The 15,927-nt window shown below is 51.5% G+C and overlaps 1 protein-coding gene across 1 annotated transcript in view; it reads right to left on the bottom strand.

The window, feature by feature from the left end:
* MYO1D (myosin ID) overlaps window positions 1–9,843 on the bottom strand; it is a 154,432-nt gene extending 144,589 nt beyond the window's left edge. Inside the window, exon 1 of the mRNA XM_066336663.1 lies at window positions 9,676–9,843. Coding sequence (XP_066192760.1) covers window positions 9,676–9,770 — 95 coding nt within the window. The 5' untranslated portion in view covers window positions 9,771–9,843. The remainder of the gene's footprint in view (window positions 1–9,675) is intronic.
* Between the last annotated feature and the right edge of the window lie 6,084 nt (window positions 9,844–15,927).

The following is a 15,927-nucleotide window of genomic DNA, read 5'->3' as shown; positions in this document are numbered from 1 at the left end:
CCTTTTGTGTTGAATATTCTAATTTACAGTGACCAGCTGGTGCAAGATACAAAACCTACAAACTTTGCATGCAACCTATGAGAACTACTAAATTACCATATCATCCTACATTCTAAACTCTAAAGATTACTCTTCTTATCTACTTGTTCCTTGATGCCTTGGCAGGGTGGAGATGGGCTGCATTCTTGGGTCCTTTCGTTTTCTGTCCTTCACCCTATCTCCAGTTAATGACCATCTTCCTGCCTGCCTTGCCTCCATCTCAAAGCTGTTTCACTCACAGATTTTATATCTCCAGTATTTCTTACCAGACAATCATATCCATAAGCCCTTCCTGCCCCATCTTTCCCAACAATCCTTTGTCTCTGGAGATGGAGTTAAGCCCACCACCCCTAACAGCACATCCAGCTCCAGCAGCACATGCATCCCGCACATTGCTGAGTCCTGCCACAGACCCCCAGTTTTCGTTTCCCAGGAAGATGTAATGAGCGTTCAGGTTTCCCAAGTTAAGTCACATCAACCTTAAGCAGGAACATATCGAGATACTCTGATCAGATAATTTTCTGCTTGAACAACCTCAGGCAGGATAACATCGGGGCAGGCTCTGTCCAGACCCAAGACAAAAAGAACTCCGGTGGGCTGGGATCCAGCGTGGAGCCAGGAAATGACTTGAGCAGATGAACACGATAACCAGTGATTGCAGCACTCCAAACCTCCTGCCATGGCACACTTTTTGTGTGGGCTCCATAAATTACACATGGAAGGAGGAGGCAGCGTCTTTGCTGGAAGTTATATTTCTTCCATGCCAAAAGGAGCATCTGAGGGAAAAGCACAGGAACGCTGGTCAGAAAGTTCTCAGACAGACATGGCACAGATCAGTCCTGTGGGAGAAAGTGATAAACACGGGGAGGAGATAAGCTGTTCTGAGGTGGGAAAGGAGGGAGGCAAGGAGATAGGTGAAGGAGATAGAACTGAGAGCAAAAGCAATCTTTGTAGATAACTCTGAACAAGCTCTGTGGGAAAGGGGATTTGTCAAGGCACAAGAGAAGGAATGAGCACAAAAATCAGTGTGAGGTGACTCTGGGCAAGACTGGGCTCTGTGTATGGCTCAGGCTTGGGCCTGACACACCACAGAGGAATAACAACACCTGACCTGGGATGCAAAAGTCTGGAAAGGATCGAGTCCAACAAGGTGGAACAAGGGAACTGCTGTCCAGAGGAGCTCACTCACTCCTCTGGGAATTCCAGCCCCAGGGAGCTCCAGCTGACAGACAGGGCAAGGCTGGGAAGATCAGCCCAAGATCAGAGATGACACTGGGGAGCTGAAGGGACATCAACAGCAAGGGGGAAAGCCGGGCAGAGGTGTCCAGTTGCACACAGAATGTACTAAAAGAGGAGAGAGACGTCACTCAGGATGACCAGGAGGGTACTGCAATTACAGAAATATGGGAAGTCAGCAGGAGAAAGGAAGGTCAATTAGCAGAACACTTCTTGGACGGACAGTGGGAGTCAGCACCTGACACACCAGAGTAGAGCAGGAAACATCCAAGGTTGAGAAATGACACCGTGGCTGCCCAGGGACATGGAAGTGGTTTAATGCCGTATTTTCACCCAATGGTCCATTTTTCTGGAAATAAAGCTCTGGATCAGAGTAGGCCAGTGGTCACACAGACTGTTCTCTGAAGTGTTACTGGGCAAGTAGGAGCCGTAGGGCAGGTCACTGCAATTTTTAAAGCCAGAAGGGAAGGTCAGGAGTATCCTGGCAGCCAGGAAACATGGGCAGCTTCAGCAGAACAGGACAGAACTGATGAACAAATATTCCAGCCCTGTTCAAGGAGAAATTTTGAAGTCTGCACAGAAAAAATGCTCAGAAGCTCTTGGGGGCAGAATGGAAAATACCACCACCACCAAGAGCTAGAGCACGAGGAGGCTTGCTATGTGCTAGTCAGTTCTGCTGCTGAGCCTGAGAAGTTGAGCACTGCAAGACCATCAGTGATGATAGGGTTGGGTCCTCTGGCTTATCATTAACAGCTATTTTATTTAAAAGGTCTTTCCAAGATATCCCCTACCTCAGCTGGGCTCTAACAGGACAGTAACTGGTGTCCATCTAAACCACCACCCAAAGGAACCACTCTGGGTGCCACACACAACAGCTCAGAGACCAGAAAAACCTCATTCTAAGCCAAAGACAAAGGTCGTCTCAGGAACAGTTTCATGGCTTAGATTTGAAGAAAAATGAAGTATTTTCAAAAAAGTTAAGTCTATTTAATGCTCCTTTTTCACTCCCAAGGACAGAACAGCCTCACAGCTAGGCTGTTCTTTCAGAACCTGAAAACACCACAACAGAACACTTTTACACCTGGTCTAATACAGGAACTTCAGCATGTGACAGCAGCACTGGGAGCTGAGATCTCATCTCACATCTCACCAAAAAATCCCTCAAAGAAGCAGAAATCTTGTTTACAAATTGTATTTTTGCTTCAGAGAACTGGAAATGAGCATTTGCCACCAGGAGACACACAGCTCCCCTGTTTCACACTTAGAAGGCAAAAACTACGTGGAGACATCTGTTTCCTTCTCCCCTCCTCAGAATTGCTTCGTTCCATAAAAAGATGCAATGATGACTGAGTGATGCAGAGAGAGATGGTATAACCCCAAATACTTTGTGAGATCTGCATCTCTAAAGGAATTCCAGTAAAGATCACTAAGTTCAGGTGGTGTTCCAAGCCTGCTTAGCCTGAAGAAATGCAAAGAGTCAAAGAAATGCAAGGACTTGGTGAGTGTTAGTTCAGTAAAGCCACCTGGAGAGGCAGATTTTTGAACAAAAGTCAATGCAAAGGACTCTTGACTAAAGGAGGCCACGAGACTTATTGGAAGTATCAGCAAATATTTACTGCAGGAGTTTAGCAGATCTTGGAGTCAATGTGCAGCTGGTGAAACTCAGCAGATGATGACAAATCACTTCAGTTAAGATGATGCAGGTTACACAAGCCACCTCAAACATGGAGTAGTGAAAAACCAGAACAGGATTCCACTTGACAGCATCCCAAACAGATGTACTGCAGCTCTGAGGAGCTTCAGGACCCACAGCACTTCATCAGAATCTACAAAATTATTGCAGAGTAAGGATGAAAGCCAAAAGGCTGCTGAGGAATTCCTAAATTACCAGCTGACTTTCGTAGATATACTTTGTGTAAACAACAGGAAAAAAGACTTAAAAAAATGCAAGAAAGAGCATTTCCTATTGAGCTAATCCCTCACAGTTCTGGTTACTTCATTGATTCTGTCAGGTTTTTATTTCACACGTGATGCCACGTGCCATGCACGTCCCTCCCCAGGCTGCTGCTACCTACCACAATGAATGCTGTCACCTGTGCTCTGGCAAGGACCACAGGCAGCTGGAGGAAGGACCAGCAGGTTTGGGGCACAGCAGCAGCAGCAGCCCCGGAATTCAGAAATACAAGGCACCCTGAAAGACTGATCTCATTCATAAATCTAACCTCATATATTATTCAACACCCAGGTGCTAAAATTATTAAACACTCCCCCACCCAGCTGCTATAAAAAGACTCCTGTAAAACTTCCCTCTAAGGAGGCTTTCATCAGGCAGGGAGGGCAGATGTGCTAAGGAAGGTCCAGTGAAACCAGATAAACTCAGCACATATGGAGGCCAAACAAACTCCAGCCTGGACATCGCCTCATTCAAAGCCTGGTTCATGGGAATTCAGTCAGGAATCCCGGAGCACACTTGCAGCAGCTCCAGGTGTCCATGGGCTGAAGAGTCCCTGTGGAGTTGGGAAGCTGGCCTGGATTCTCCTTTGCTACTTGTCTGGTTGGGATTTGCATTTTAAGTGAGATCCATGGCCTTTTCCATCTCTGAAGATCAGGCTGGCCCCAGGCCAACCTCGTAAGTCAGATTTTGATGGACTAAGGGGAATTTTCATTCCATTCATTCCCAACTGTGACACGAGACGGCTTCTGCAGGTTGAGCAACTCTGAGGAAGCCAAGAAGGGCTGATGAGACTCTGCTGCTGGCCTGAGTAGAGCAAGGAGTGTCCTGCAGTGCCCAGAGGCAGATGCCCCTCTCCAGGGAGAAAGCAGCCTCCTCCCAGCAGCTCTTTAATCCAACACCACATGAACAATTCAAATATTTATAACTATTTAAAATGAGGAAATTAAAATGGCTTAAAGGCATGAAAGCTTGTTTATGAAGCATGAATATTTCATTAGGAAAAGCACAAATGAAACCAAGCATTCACATAATATTTCCTCTGCTGGGATTAAATACAGTTTATTACCTCATGGGAAGCCGAACCTCTCCCACCACAATTTCAACCCCAAATATGAATGTTTAAGATGGTGCTCAAAAGTTAAGGAATCAGTGTAAAAATATCAGTGTAACACAGACAGCACCCTTCACTCCAAAACTGCAACTGAGGTTCAGCAAGGGAAGAGCAGAAAGGGCATGGCACCAAGCAAGACCAAATGGGACCCACAGCGGGGCTAGGAATTGTTCCTAATGGGTCACAGGGACATCCATTTCCTGAGGATGGGGACAAATTACAGCATTTGCTCAACCCCAGAACTTGTGCTTGCTTTTCCAGACCTGAAAAAGGAAAACAACCCAGTCTGCAGGTCTAGGGGACACTGAATGGCAGAACAGAAGTTTGGCCTTTCAGAACCTGAAGCTCTTCCCTGGAAGTGTCCTAGGCCAGGGGCTTGAAGCAACCTGCTCCAGTGGAAGGGACATGGGGGTGGAACTGGGTGGAACCTTAGGGTCCCTTCCAACCCAAACTACTCTGTGATTTTAGGATTCTAAAGAATGGCCTCAACTCACCACATCATCCAGAAAAACAACAGGGTTTTTTTGACAGAGGCCCAAAAGGTACAACCTCCAGACAACTACCTCAAGAAAACCCCTTCGAGATATCTCTCTGCAGCATTTAAAGCCCAATTCCCCATTCAGTTTGCTCCAACCTTTTTCCAGGACTCCAGCACATGCCTCAGCCCAGCCTGCAGAGCAAACACTTCCCTCAGCACCAAATACTTTCTCAGGAGAACCAGATTTCAGCATAGGTTATTGATGCCAAAACTATTAATAATCATAGCAAATGTCTGTGTTTCAAATGGACCTGCAATAAATACAGTTCAAGAACTGTTGCCTTAATCTGAAAATGCTGGGGTTTGTGACATAGTTGAGAAACATTAGAAAAATCACTTTTGTGTGTTTTTAAGTGAACACAGAACTCTGTTTTTATGAAATGCTGCTTCAGGAGGCCAGAAGTCACCACATGTACAGGGAGACAACTGCAAGGACTATTAACCCATAGTTCTTCATACCACTCCAGGCTCAGGTGGGCTGGGATGACCAGGAACTGAGTCCAGTACACCAGCAAGTACAGCTGATTTCATGCTGGAAGTACTTAAAAGAAAAGGAAAACAATCCCAAATCCATTTTCCAATCATTACACATTACCTCAGGTGCTCTCACTGTCTTCCTTTCACACATCCTTGAATTCTTTAATATCAGCGACACAGATCTATTGTGTTCCCAGGGGGATTTGCACAATGCTTATGAAAAATGAGCAACTCACTAGAAACCAGCAGAGGATGAGTCAGGTAACACCTGCTCACGATGCAGATGTGGGAAATAAACACCACGAGCACACAGCTCACATCAGACCTCCCCAACTGCCCTGATGCTGCCCTGTGTAATTGCTTTTCCCTGCATTTCCATGTGGTTTCCCACTCCCAGTTCAGGGTGCTGGGTTTGCCCCCACAGGATCCTACTGCCCAGCACAGACTGGATGGGTCATATCTGACTGTCCTGGCACACACCTGAGACCCTGGGAGGAGTATTTGCACTGCCAAAGTTAGCCAAGGGCATTGCTACGGCTGCACAACAGATAATTCAAGAACTCCCTCTTTGCATTCCACAGATCCCATTTTTAACACTCTGAGGTTTGATCTGTTTGTCAAGACAAATGCAAGCTGCACAGAACTGTGAGTGGTCTTTGCACTGTAATACTGAAATCGCCTGATAAACCAGAATATTTCATACTTCTGAAAAATAAGCTTCCTTATGAGGAAGTAAATTAAAAATTGTAACTTTTACTACTTGAAATTTTCACTATGGCATGAAGAAAATGAGGCGGTGCAGTTTCCTGCTTCTCTTCCTCAACTGTTTCATCAACACCACAATTTCTGCAAAAGCTGGGCAGCTCTGGCCAGATCAACACTCCTTTTCCATGAGTACCATCTCACTCCACCTGCCAGGGACTAGGCATGGTCATGTTAAGTCAAGAGCAGTGAAATAAAGAGTTTTACCAAGTCCAGAGTCTCCCACCCCTCATGGCAGGTAACACTTGACTACAGATAAATACCTGCCTGCCAGTGGCAGGACCTGAGAGCTGCTGGACACAAAAAGATTCCCTGTTTTAAGGAGTCCTTCAATTAATCTGATGTCCTGGGATTAGAATTGCCAATTACTTCTGCAGCAGTGCAGAGATGAGCAGGCACTCATTGAAAGGATGATGGGCAATTGCTGACACACAAACCACAAAAATACAGCTGTTTTAATAATTCTGATTTATGAGCACTCCAGAAACAATTGTCTGTTACAGTTTGGGAGGTTATTATAAAGAAATAAAGCTACTGAGTCCACACAGACCATTCCCATAGTCCTGCCTTTTTTTTTTTTTTTTTTTTTTTTAATTATTCTCATGACTAAGAATTGCAACCAGACATTTGGATGAAGCGCACTCAAGACTAAGGAATTCAAGGACAGGATGACTTTTTATTTACAATAAAGTGTAACACACAGTAACTGCTGAGTGTCCAAAGAAACATTCATTAAGTAGCTGTAAGAAACAGCCATGAAAAGGTACTGACATGGTGATATCCCTGCTGAATTATCACTCAAATCTACAAATAATTGGGCATGAGCACTGTGGCTGGGAGATGAGGTAGTAAATTCACACTACACCCACCCACCTACCCCAGGCACACTCATCTGGCCCATGTCAACACCACTAAATTCAAATACTACACTAATGAAAAGTGCAGCTTCACCATTCCTCTTTTTCCCACTAGAGACATCCTTGGGGAAATATCCTTGCATGCACCGAAACTGGTATGATTTCAATTCCACCCACATCTGGGCTCACTAGGGAACTAAATCCAGCACAGCCCGTCTTGGGTCAGCCAGTGACCCCAAACCAAAATAGCTCTGGCAGAAAGCTGGATTTATGGAATAGGGTGGAGCCCATCCAAGTGTAAACTGAACAAACCCTCCACGGGCACTCAGGGATGGAGGAGCAGCAGCTCCTTCCCTCTGCTCAGCACAGGGCCAGCACAAAGGGGACGCTGCCATCTCACAGTGACACAAGCAGCCCTTGAGCAGGTCCCCAGCTGGGTCAGCACCAAGAGCCAACTGCCCTCTCCAGAGCAGTAAAATGTGGGCAGCAGGTGTTGCCTGAGTGCTGTAAAACACCACACAGCGCCCAACGCCAGCAGGGCTCAGCAGCTTCACTGAAAGGCCACACTTTTGGGAAATTCACATCAGCTTTCCCAAATGTCCCAGCACAGACAGACCTAGAGGCAGGGGATGACAGCACCAAGGTTAGAAAAATTAACAGTATCAATTTGCTTTTGACAAAAGCTTGTTCTGTCCACAGCACAGACACCAGCTGACCTCGAAGCTGAGGCAGAGCTCAGGGCTGGGTGAGAAGAACCCAAGTCTGAACTGCTGTCACAGGACAAGCCTGGGTTTGGGTAGGTCTGAGTGCCAGTGACCAAGGCACTGCAGTTGAATGGGGCCTCCATCGTGTATCAGATAGAGCAGGGATGTCCTGCAACACCCTCAGGCACCATCAGTAACAGCACAGAGAAAAAAATGAAGTTGGACATTTATTGTAAGGATCCAGGACTGCTGGCTTGTTCTTCTCATCCCTTCATAGAAAATTAGCAAAGTCTGTCCCTGCAAGGCACCTCTCAACAGACTCCTAAAGGCAACCAACGTGCCACATTGATTTTTAAGCTGTCAATCCATTTCCAATACTTCATTTAGATTTCTAGTACACATTAACTAAAGAATAAAACCCCAGGAATAAATCGTGACACATAAGTTTCCTGCTAATTACAAACATATTCCATATAAGCCCTTTCTAATACAATTACAATGTCATGGAGTGTACAAATGAGAAACAAATTGAAATTTTTAGAGGTACTGCAAAATTCATTTAAATCTGAAATCACGTTCAAAGCTTAACCATTCTCATTATGATTTTCTTATATTCAAACACTCTGCCCAAACAGAAATCCAAAATATAAAAGAAAAGAAAAACCATAAAGTATGCTGGTTTTTATTATACCCCACAGGATCTGAGCCCTCACCCTGCAGCATCCCAGGGCACAGGTACACCCTGGAGCTGTGTAGCACAGAAATTCCCGAGCACTCAGTGGCTGAAGCAGCCAGATCTCAAGATTTGCAGATTTCATCCAGAGGAGGCAACACAACTGACTGAAACAGCTTAGTATTCTCCTTCCTCAATAGTTTGAAGCCCGCTGAAGGAGCTTAGCACACCTCCCATCTAACTGCCAGAGCCACTCTCAAGTGCATCCAACAACACCAGGGGCCTGACAAGGGACTGATTCCAACGCCCACCAGAGCACAAGTGACCAGGCAGGAAAACCTGAGCAGAACAGGGTAGGACATGGCCAATAAGTCACGTTTTTATCCCAAAGGCTTCCCTTTGGCAATTACCAAATCCTTGCACAAGCAGGGGCATAGGAGTTTATCAGGAGGAGCTCCCATGAATGTTTTATAACGGAAAGTGGAAAGCAGCTGCAGACTTAGGGTCCCCCGGCTGTCCTCTATCAGTGCTGCCCAGGATTTAGTTGTGCTTGAGAGGGAACAGGCAGGAAAATGTGGATCTTCCCAGCACCTACCACGTCTACAAGGGAAATAAAACCATAAAAAAATCATGAAATGTTAACACAGCAAATCCACACCAGCGAGCGGTTGCAATGTCCCCCATGGGATGCAGCAACCTTGGACTTGGTGACTTTTATTGCCTTTTTTTTTTTTTTTTCCCCTCCAAAGCAACTTTGCAGAATGTCAGCACAGGCGAGAAAGCTGGCCGAGGGCAGTGGGACAGGCTGCCCAGAGCAGCTGTGGCTGCCCCTGGATCCCGGGAAGCTGGACAGAGCTTGGAGCAGCCTGGGACAGGGGCAGGTGTCCCTGCCCACGGCAGGGGTGGCACTGGGTGGGCTTTAAGGTCCTTCCCAACCCACCCTGCGTTTCTGTGATACGGGCAAAGATCAACAACATACTGTTCTAAAACAAAGTCCTTAAGTTCTCCTCGCTCCTAAAGCATTGCACGGCGCCGTGAGGGAGGTGGGCACTGAGCAGGTGACTCTGGACGGAGCTTTCCCAGGAGCGGGACTGAGAGCCGCCGCCGCCCCAGGGCTCGATGGACCCCGAGCCCCTGACCCTCACCCGGCTCTCCATGCCACAGGAAAAGGCACACTTCGGTGCGGGTGTGCCCGCTCCGGGAGGGGCGGCAGGCGGAGGCAGGAGGAGGGTTTCGGTTCTTTCTCCCCCTCAGAGTCCATCCCGGCCGTGTGTGGGGACACCCGCCGAGCCCCGGGCCAGGGCAGCGCCCGCCCCTCACTCACCGCAGCCGGAGGTTCGCCATGAACTCGGGCATGGTAACGGCGTCCATCAGCACGAAGTCGGCTTTGCCGAACTCCAAACTCTCCTGCTCCGCCATGGCGGCCAGGGGCACGGCCGAGACCGGGACGTGGGCCGGGACAGGAGCGGGATCGGCACGCGACCGGAACGGGCAGCGGGACCGGGACGGACCGGGACGGACCGGGAGCGCTCCCGGCCGGGCGTGGGGGTGTCACCTGCGGCGGGGCGGGGCCGGCCGCACAGCGCCCCCTGGCGGCCAGAGCGGGCCCCGCGCCCCGGGCCGGCAGCGCCCCCTGGCGGCGGGAGCCCCGCGCTGCAGGCGGGGATCGCGGCTGAGGGGAGCCCCGGGACCGGGAGCCCCGGGATGTGTGCCCTGTGCTGCCTGGGGAGCCCCGGGACCGGGAGCCCCGGGATGTGTGCCCTGTGCTGCCTGGGGAGCCCCGGGATGTGTGCCCTGTGCTGCCTGGGAGCCCCGGGATGGGGGATGTGTGCTCTGTGCTGCCTGGGGAGCCCCGGGACCGGGAGCCCCGGGATGTGTGCCCTGTGCTGCCTGGGGAGCCCCGGGACCGGGAGCCCCGGGATGTGTGCCCTGTGCTGCCTGGGGAGCCCCGGGATGGGGGATGTGTGCTCTGTGCTCCCTTGGGAGCCCCGGGACAGGGAGCCCCGGGATGGGAGATGTGTGTCCTGTGCTGCCTGGGGAGCCCCGGGACAGGGAGCCCCGGGATGTGTGCCCTGTGCTGCCTGGGGAGCCCCGGGATGGGGGATGTGTGCTCTGTGCTCCCTGGGGAGCCCCGGGATGGGGGATGTGTGCCCTGTGCTGCCTGGGGAGCCCCGGGATGGGGGATGTGTGATGTGTGCCCTATGCTGTCTGGGGTGTGTCCTGCACCCAGAGCAGCCCTCCTCACACCCCAAATACAGGGTGCTTTCTACCCCCTGCCAGGACAGCGGGCAGAAAGCAGATCCTGCACCCGAGGGAACCCCCACGCCATGACCACCCTCGGCAGGGTCAGTCCTGCTCCCACCCCCCGGGCTGCTCCCCCAGGCCCTGCTCATGCCGGTGTTTGCTGAAACCCCAGAATGCTCCCAAATTAATGCAGAATAAACCCACGAGAAGTCCCCCTGCAACACCCAGGCACCCGAGAACCAGAACAAGCCTCGGGCCACTTCCATTGCCCTGCACACGGGACACCCCAGGGCGGAGGGCGGCAGGGTGCTCCGGGGGGGATGTGACTGCGAGGGAACAATTCCTTCCCGGGCTGTGTCCTGGACCCAGGAGCGTCCCCTCTCCAACACAGCCCTTGAAAGTGTCACATCCTGCACTGAGAGACCCTCTCCCCACAGCACAGGGTGCTAAGGGGCCACTTTCTGACCCTGATAAGACCCCCAGGGTGCTGCTGTCCCCCCCGAGGAATCTTCCTTCCTGGGGTGTGTCCTGCACCCAGGGGAGCCCCCACACCCCCCTCACAGGGTGCCAAGGGGTCACATTCTTCATCTGGAGAGACGCCCCCTTCCTCCTTCAGGGGCAGGCCCTGCATCAGTGCCACAGGGCCACATCCTGCAGCCTATGGAATCTCCATCCCAGAGCAGGGCTGGATCCTGCATTCAGGGGACACCTTGTCCTTCCCCTCCCTGCGGGACAGATCCTGTATCCCAGGATCCCCTCCCCTCTCCCCAGTGTCCTGCAGGGACACCGAGCCCCACCCTGTATCCTGCAGGAGAAGATGCTGCACCCCAGGGACCCCCCACAAACACCCTGTGGGGTTGGGGCTGCACCCGAGGGAATCCCACCTTCAAAAACTCATCCCCCTGAGGATGGGGCCACATCCAGAAGACACTGACCCTCTTTTGCTGTACCCCAATGCCACAAAGACCACGGAACAGGGTTCTGCACCGAGATCCCCACCAGGACAGAGGGGAGAAGGCAGATCCTGAGCCCACGGTAACCCCACCCCAGGGGCCCACCCGGCAGGGTCAGGTCCTGCCCCCGGCATTCCTGGGTCCTGGGTGTCCCCCAAACTCTGCTCACTCTGGTGCTTGGTGAAACCCTGAAATCCCCTCTAATTAATGCAGAATAAACCACACAAAAAGTCCTCCCAGATTCAGCATCACAGCCTAATTACATTAATGATACTAATTAGGGCAATGAGGCTGGAAGCAAACGCAGCCTCACATAGAATAATTTTGGGCAAGAATGGCTGGTTTGAGCGTAGGAGACAGGGTGCAGGTGTGGGGTGGTGTGGCCATCCCTGTCCTTGTCCCCACCTGTGCAGCTGCCCCTCCCCTCCCAGCTGAAGGCAATGATCCCCTGGTTATAGGCAGCCGATCCCAGCGCCCTCTCAGCTCCTGGGGGAGGACAAGACTGCAGGAGTTTTCGGAGGTGAGCTGGACAGAAAGATAGACCCCCCCACCCAAAAAAAAAAAAAAAAAGCTGGCATCTCTTAAAATGCCTTATTTATGCTTTGCTTTTTCTGAAGTGTTTGGCTTTGTAGAGGGGGTGGTTTCTGGCCTTGTTTATGCAATGTGCTGAGTGGCTTTGGTGTTACTGTGTGTAATTTGGCTGATGCTAATTAGTGCCCTGGCAAAGACAGAGTGGGGGCAGTAGCGTGTTCAGCCCCTGCTCGGCTCTCTCTTAGCAGAGGTTTTGTAGCCACGGGAAGCGTGTGTGGCCCCAGCAGTGAGAGAGATGGCAGCGATGGATGCCGCCCCTGCCCTGCACAGCCCCATAGATCCTCCCGCCCTCGCTGAGGCCCCGAAGGCTGCAGGGGGATGTGCCTGGCAGAGCCTCCGCTGCCTCCGCCTCCACCGGCAGAAGAAGAAAGTGGCTTACTCTGCTCACATCTGCAAGCTGCTAAACCAGGTGAGTCCTCCTGGGCTGGGGTACAGCCTCCTGCTTCCCGATCCCACCCGCTCCCCTGCGTATCCCGGGCTGGACGCCGGGTGGTGGCTGAGCAGGGCAGCAGTGTCACCGTCCCTGGAGGGGTTTAAAAGAGGTGTGAATGTGGTGGGCTGATGATGGCCTTGGTAGTGCTGGGGGAATGGTTGGGTTTGATCTTTATGGGTTTTTCGAGCCTGAATGATTCCATGATCCCAAAGTGAAGCTGGGCAGTGCCGGCTGTGCTGCCCTACCATGGCTGTGCTGATGCTGTTGGTTGCTCTCCCCGCAGAGGTGTTCCACTGGGGATTCCTGCCTGGTGCCGTCTGTGCTGGCGTGGCTGGGCAGCCCCCAGCTCCTCGGGGACGTGGCCCTGGAGGCCTCCCGGCTGTCCCGCTACGGCAGGAGGAGCCACCTTGGCCACCGTGAAGTCCTGCTGGCCACAAAGCTGGTGCTGCTGCGGGAGCTCTACAAGCCTCCTCCAGGATCTTGAGCCATAAGCAGAGCCACGATGGGACATTCTTTGTAGCATTTTAATGTGGTTTGTAAATAAAGTATTTTTTGGCACAGTTTAGTGGAGCCTCTTCCCGGGGCTGGCGCTGAGAGCAGCAGGTGTGAGGCTGGGTGCCTGTGTGTCCCAGGAAGGGGTGCAGGATGAGGGTGGTCACACACCCCCACTTCAAGAAACCCTCACAGGGAGCCTCCTGGCTCTGCCAGCCCAGTCAGCCCCGGGAGCAGGGGTTGGGGGGCTGTTGGGCAGCTGGGTACATCTTTGCACCCTATTTGGCCAAGAAAAGCAGAAGGAGGAAAGGTGGATGTTGTTCCAAGCCCTGGGGGAATGCCAGCCTTGGATGCAGCAGTGTTCCTGATGCTGCTGTGCCAGGTGTTGGCACTGAATGCCCTGTTTTGTTTCCAGGCTCTCCGTGGAGCCCCTGCACGTGCCAGTCCCAGGGAGGGCTCCAGGTGCTCCAGCTTCCTGCTCTCAGCTCCAAATGCTGCCATGGGGATGAGCAGGGCATGTGGCAGTGCCCAGCCACCCGCTGGCCCAGAGAGGGTTCTCTTCCCGGTGAAGTGCCAGCAGCTCCTGGCAGCGCTGAGACACCTCCCCTGGGGCAGCCTCTGCAGCTGCAGACCTCCCCTCCCAGGGGCATGGGTAGGAGGCTGGAAAAGGGATGGATCCTTCCACGGGGATTGGGCCTTTTAATGTTGGCATGAGCTGAAGGCTGTGAGGGCCCTTCTAAGGGACCTTCAGAGGTGATGGCTCTGCTCACCCTGGGGGCTGCCTCACCTGGTGGGCACCACTGGGCTTTGGGGGGACTTGCCGGACGATGTGGTGGCAGGTCTGGTACAGTGACACCCACACAGAACCGTGGGTGTCACTGGTGGGAAGCAGCTCCTGGCTGCAGCTGTTGGTAGCTCTGGTTCTGTCCCCAAGCTGCTCCTGTTTGTTCTTTTCACTGTCCTGGGTGTACCCAAGAGCCATGCAGTGCTTGGACTGTCACCTACCAGTGCCCTTTGGCTGTTTGCTTGTTAAATATCAGGATAACAGCTGCTCTTAAGGAGCAAGTCCTGCCCAAGGACTGAGGGTTGAGTTTTGATGTCCCTGCACTGCCCCATTGTCACACCCCTGATGAGGAGCTTCAGCTCAGTCCAGTCCCTCTTCTGGCAGCCCTGACTCTTTAGGTTCATTAGGATTGGCTCAAATATAAGGCTTTGGAGCCAAATCCTGTAGGAAAGTCCTAGCCTTTATAGAAAGAAGAACTGCAGCTGAACCTGAGAACAAACCCAGGCTCCTGCACAGGAACAGGTGATGTTTTCACCGCCAGCATTCCTGGCTGGGCTCTGTTCAACCTGCTCCAAAAGCTCAGGGAGGGTTCTGTGCCTCTGATATATCTGGTTGGGAGCTTCATGATCCTGTCATTGTTTTCTCTTGTGTTACAGCAAGAAAAAATCAAGACAAGCATTCATCCAGTGCTTCTTGTCCCTGCAGAAAGCCTGGAGCTATTGACCTCTTCCTTCTCTCTTTATTTCTGTGTTTGGAGCCCCAGCTGCTGCTGGGAGGGCGATACGTAGAGCTGCTCTTGTGCAGTGTGGCTGTCTGACTTCTTAACCCCTGCAGTAATTGTGTGGGACCAGTGCCTGGAAGGGAAACTGAGCCTCGAGCCATCACAGAGCAAAGGAGGTGCTGGGAGTTGTCACCACATGAGATTCCTGGCTGGGGCAGGAGATTTGGTGTTGCCAATAGACCTTTTCCTACCTGTGGTTCAATTGCGCTCTAGAGAGGCAAAATATTGGCTGGCACAGGGTGCCCAGAGCAGCTGTGGCTGCCCCTGGACCCCTGGAGTGTCCAAGGCCAGGGTGGATGGGGCTTGGAGCACCCTGGGACAGTGGGAGGTCCCTGCCCAGGGAGTGGGACTTGGGTGCGTTTTAAACTTTCCAACCCAAACCATGCTGGGGTTCTGTGGTGTCTCAGGTGCATCTCTGCTCCGTCTCACCACTGACTCAGTGGACCCTCAGCTCTCCAGAATCTATTCTTCAGTATCTTTATTTGGTCTTTTTTCCTTTATATCTTGTCCTTCCTTCCCCACACAAGCACTGCCTCTCCCCTTTATTTTGTCCTGATAGTCCTACTGATTTTGGAGTTGAGAGTTCTTGTGTAAGAAATATCCTGTTCCTGGGGCAGTGAGGGAGTCTCTTCCTTGGAAGGATTTGAAAGCCCTGTGGATGTGGCATCTGGGGATATGGGCCAGTGGTGGCCTTGGCAGTGCCAAGGGGCATGGTTGGACCTGATGATCTGAGAGGGCTTTTGCAATCTAAATGTTACTAAATAAGGATGTGAAGCACAAGAGGAATCAAGTGACCTCTCAAAAGCTTTTCTAGAGTCCAGTTTGGGGGAAGAGGGAAATCTTTTGCCACAGGATCAGTGCATCATGAATTTCTTATGAATGTTCACCTCCTGGAACACCCAGGGATGGGCAGGAGCTCCTGTACCAGACCCCCATAAAAGTCTCTATTTATTGTTTCTTTAGCACTTGTACTTTCTGTTCACAATTTCAACCTCTTCCTCCAACCTGTGGTAAACATCTGGGTTAAAATCCTGGGTTAAAAAACTGAAAATGATGATTTATTCCCAGAGGGGAAATGCCTGTTGAGGCTGCACACACCATGTGGATACCCTTCCAAAAACTGCCTTCATCTGTCATCCCAAAAGGCAGCTTTGGCAGAAGCAGGAGGATGAACCCAGAAGCAGCTGGGCCTGAAAGGGCTTTTCAGGATGATATTTTTTGTTACTTTCTTCTAGTATCTTTTTTAGCTCTCTTGGTAATAGAAGACAGAAGCTCAGACAGGCTGAGGAAGTGGAAGG

The sequence above is a fragment of the Sylvia atricapilla genome, chromosome 27 (genome assembly GCF_009819655.1).
Source record: "Sylvia atricapilla isolate bSylAtr1 chromosome 27, bSylAtr1.pri, whole genome shotgun sequence".
Taxonomy (NCBI): domain Eukaryota; kingdom Metazoa; phylum Chordata; class Aves; order Passeriformes; family Sylviidae; genus Sylvia; species Sylvia atricapilla.
This window is presented reverse-complemented; position numbering and strand designations above follow the sequence as displayed.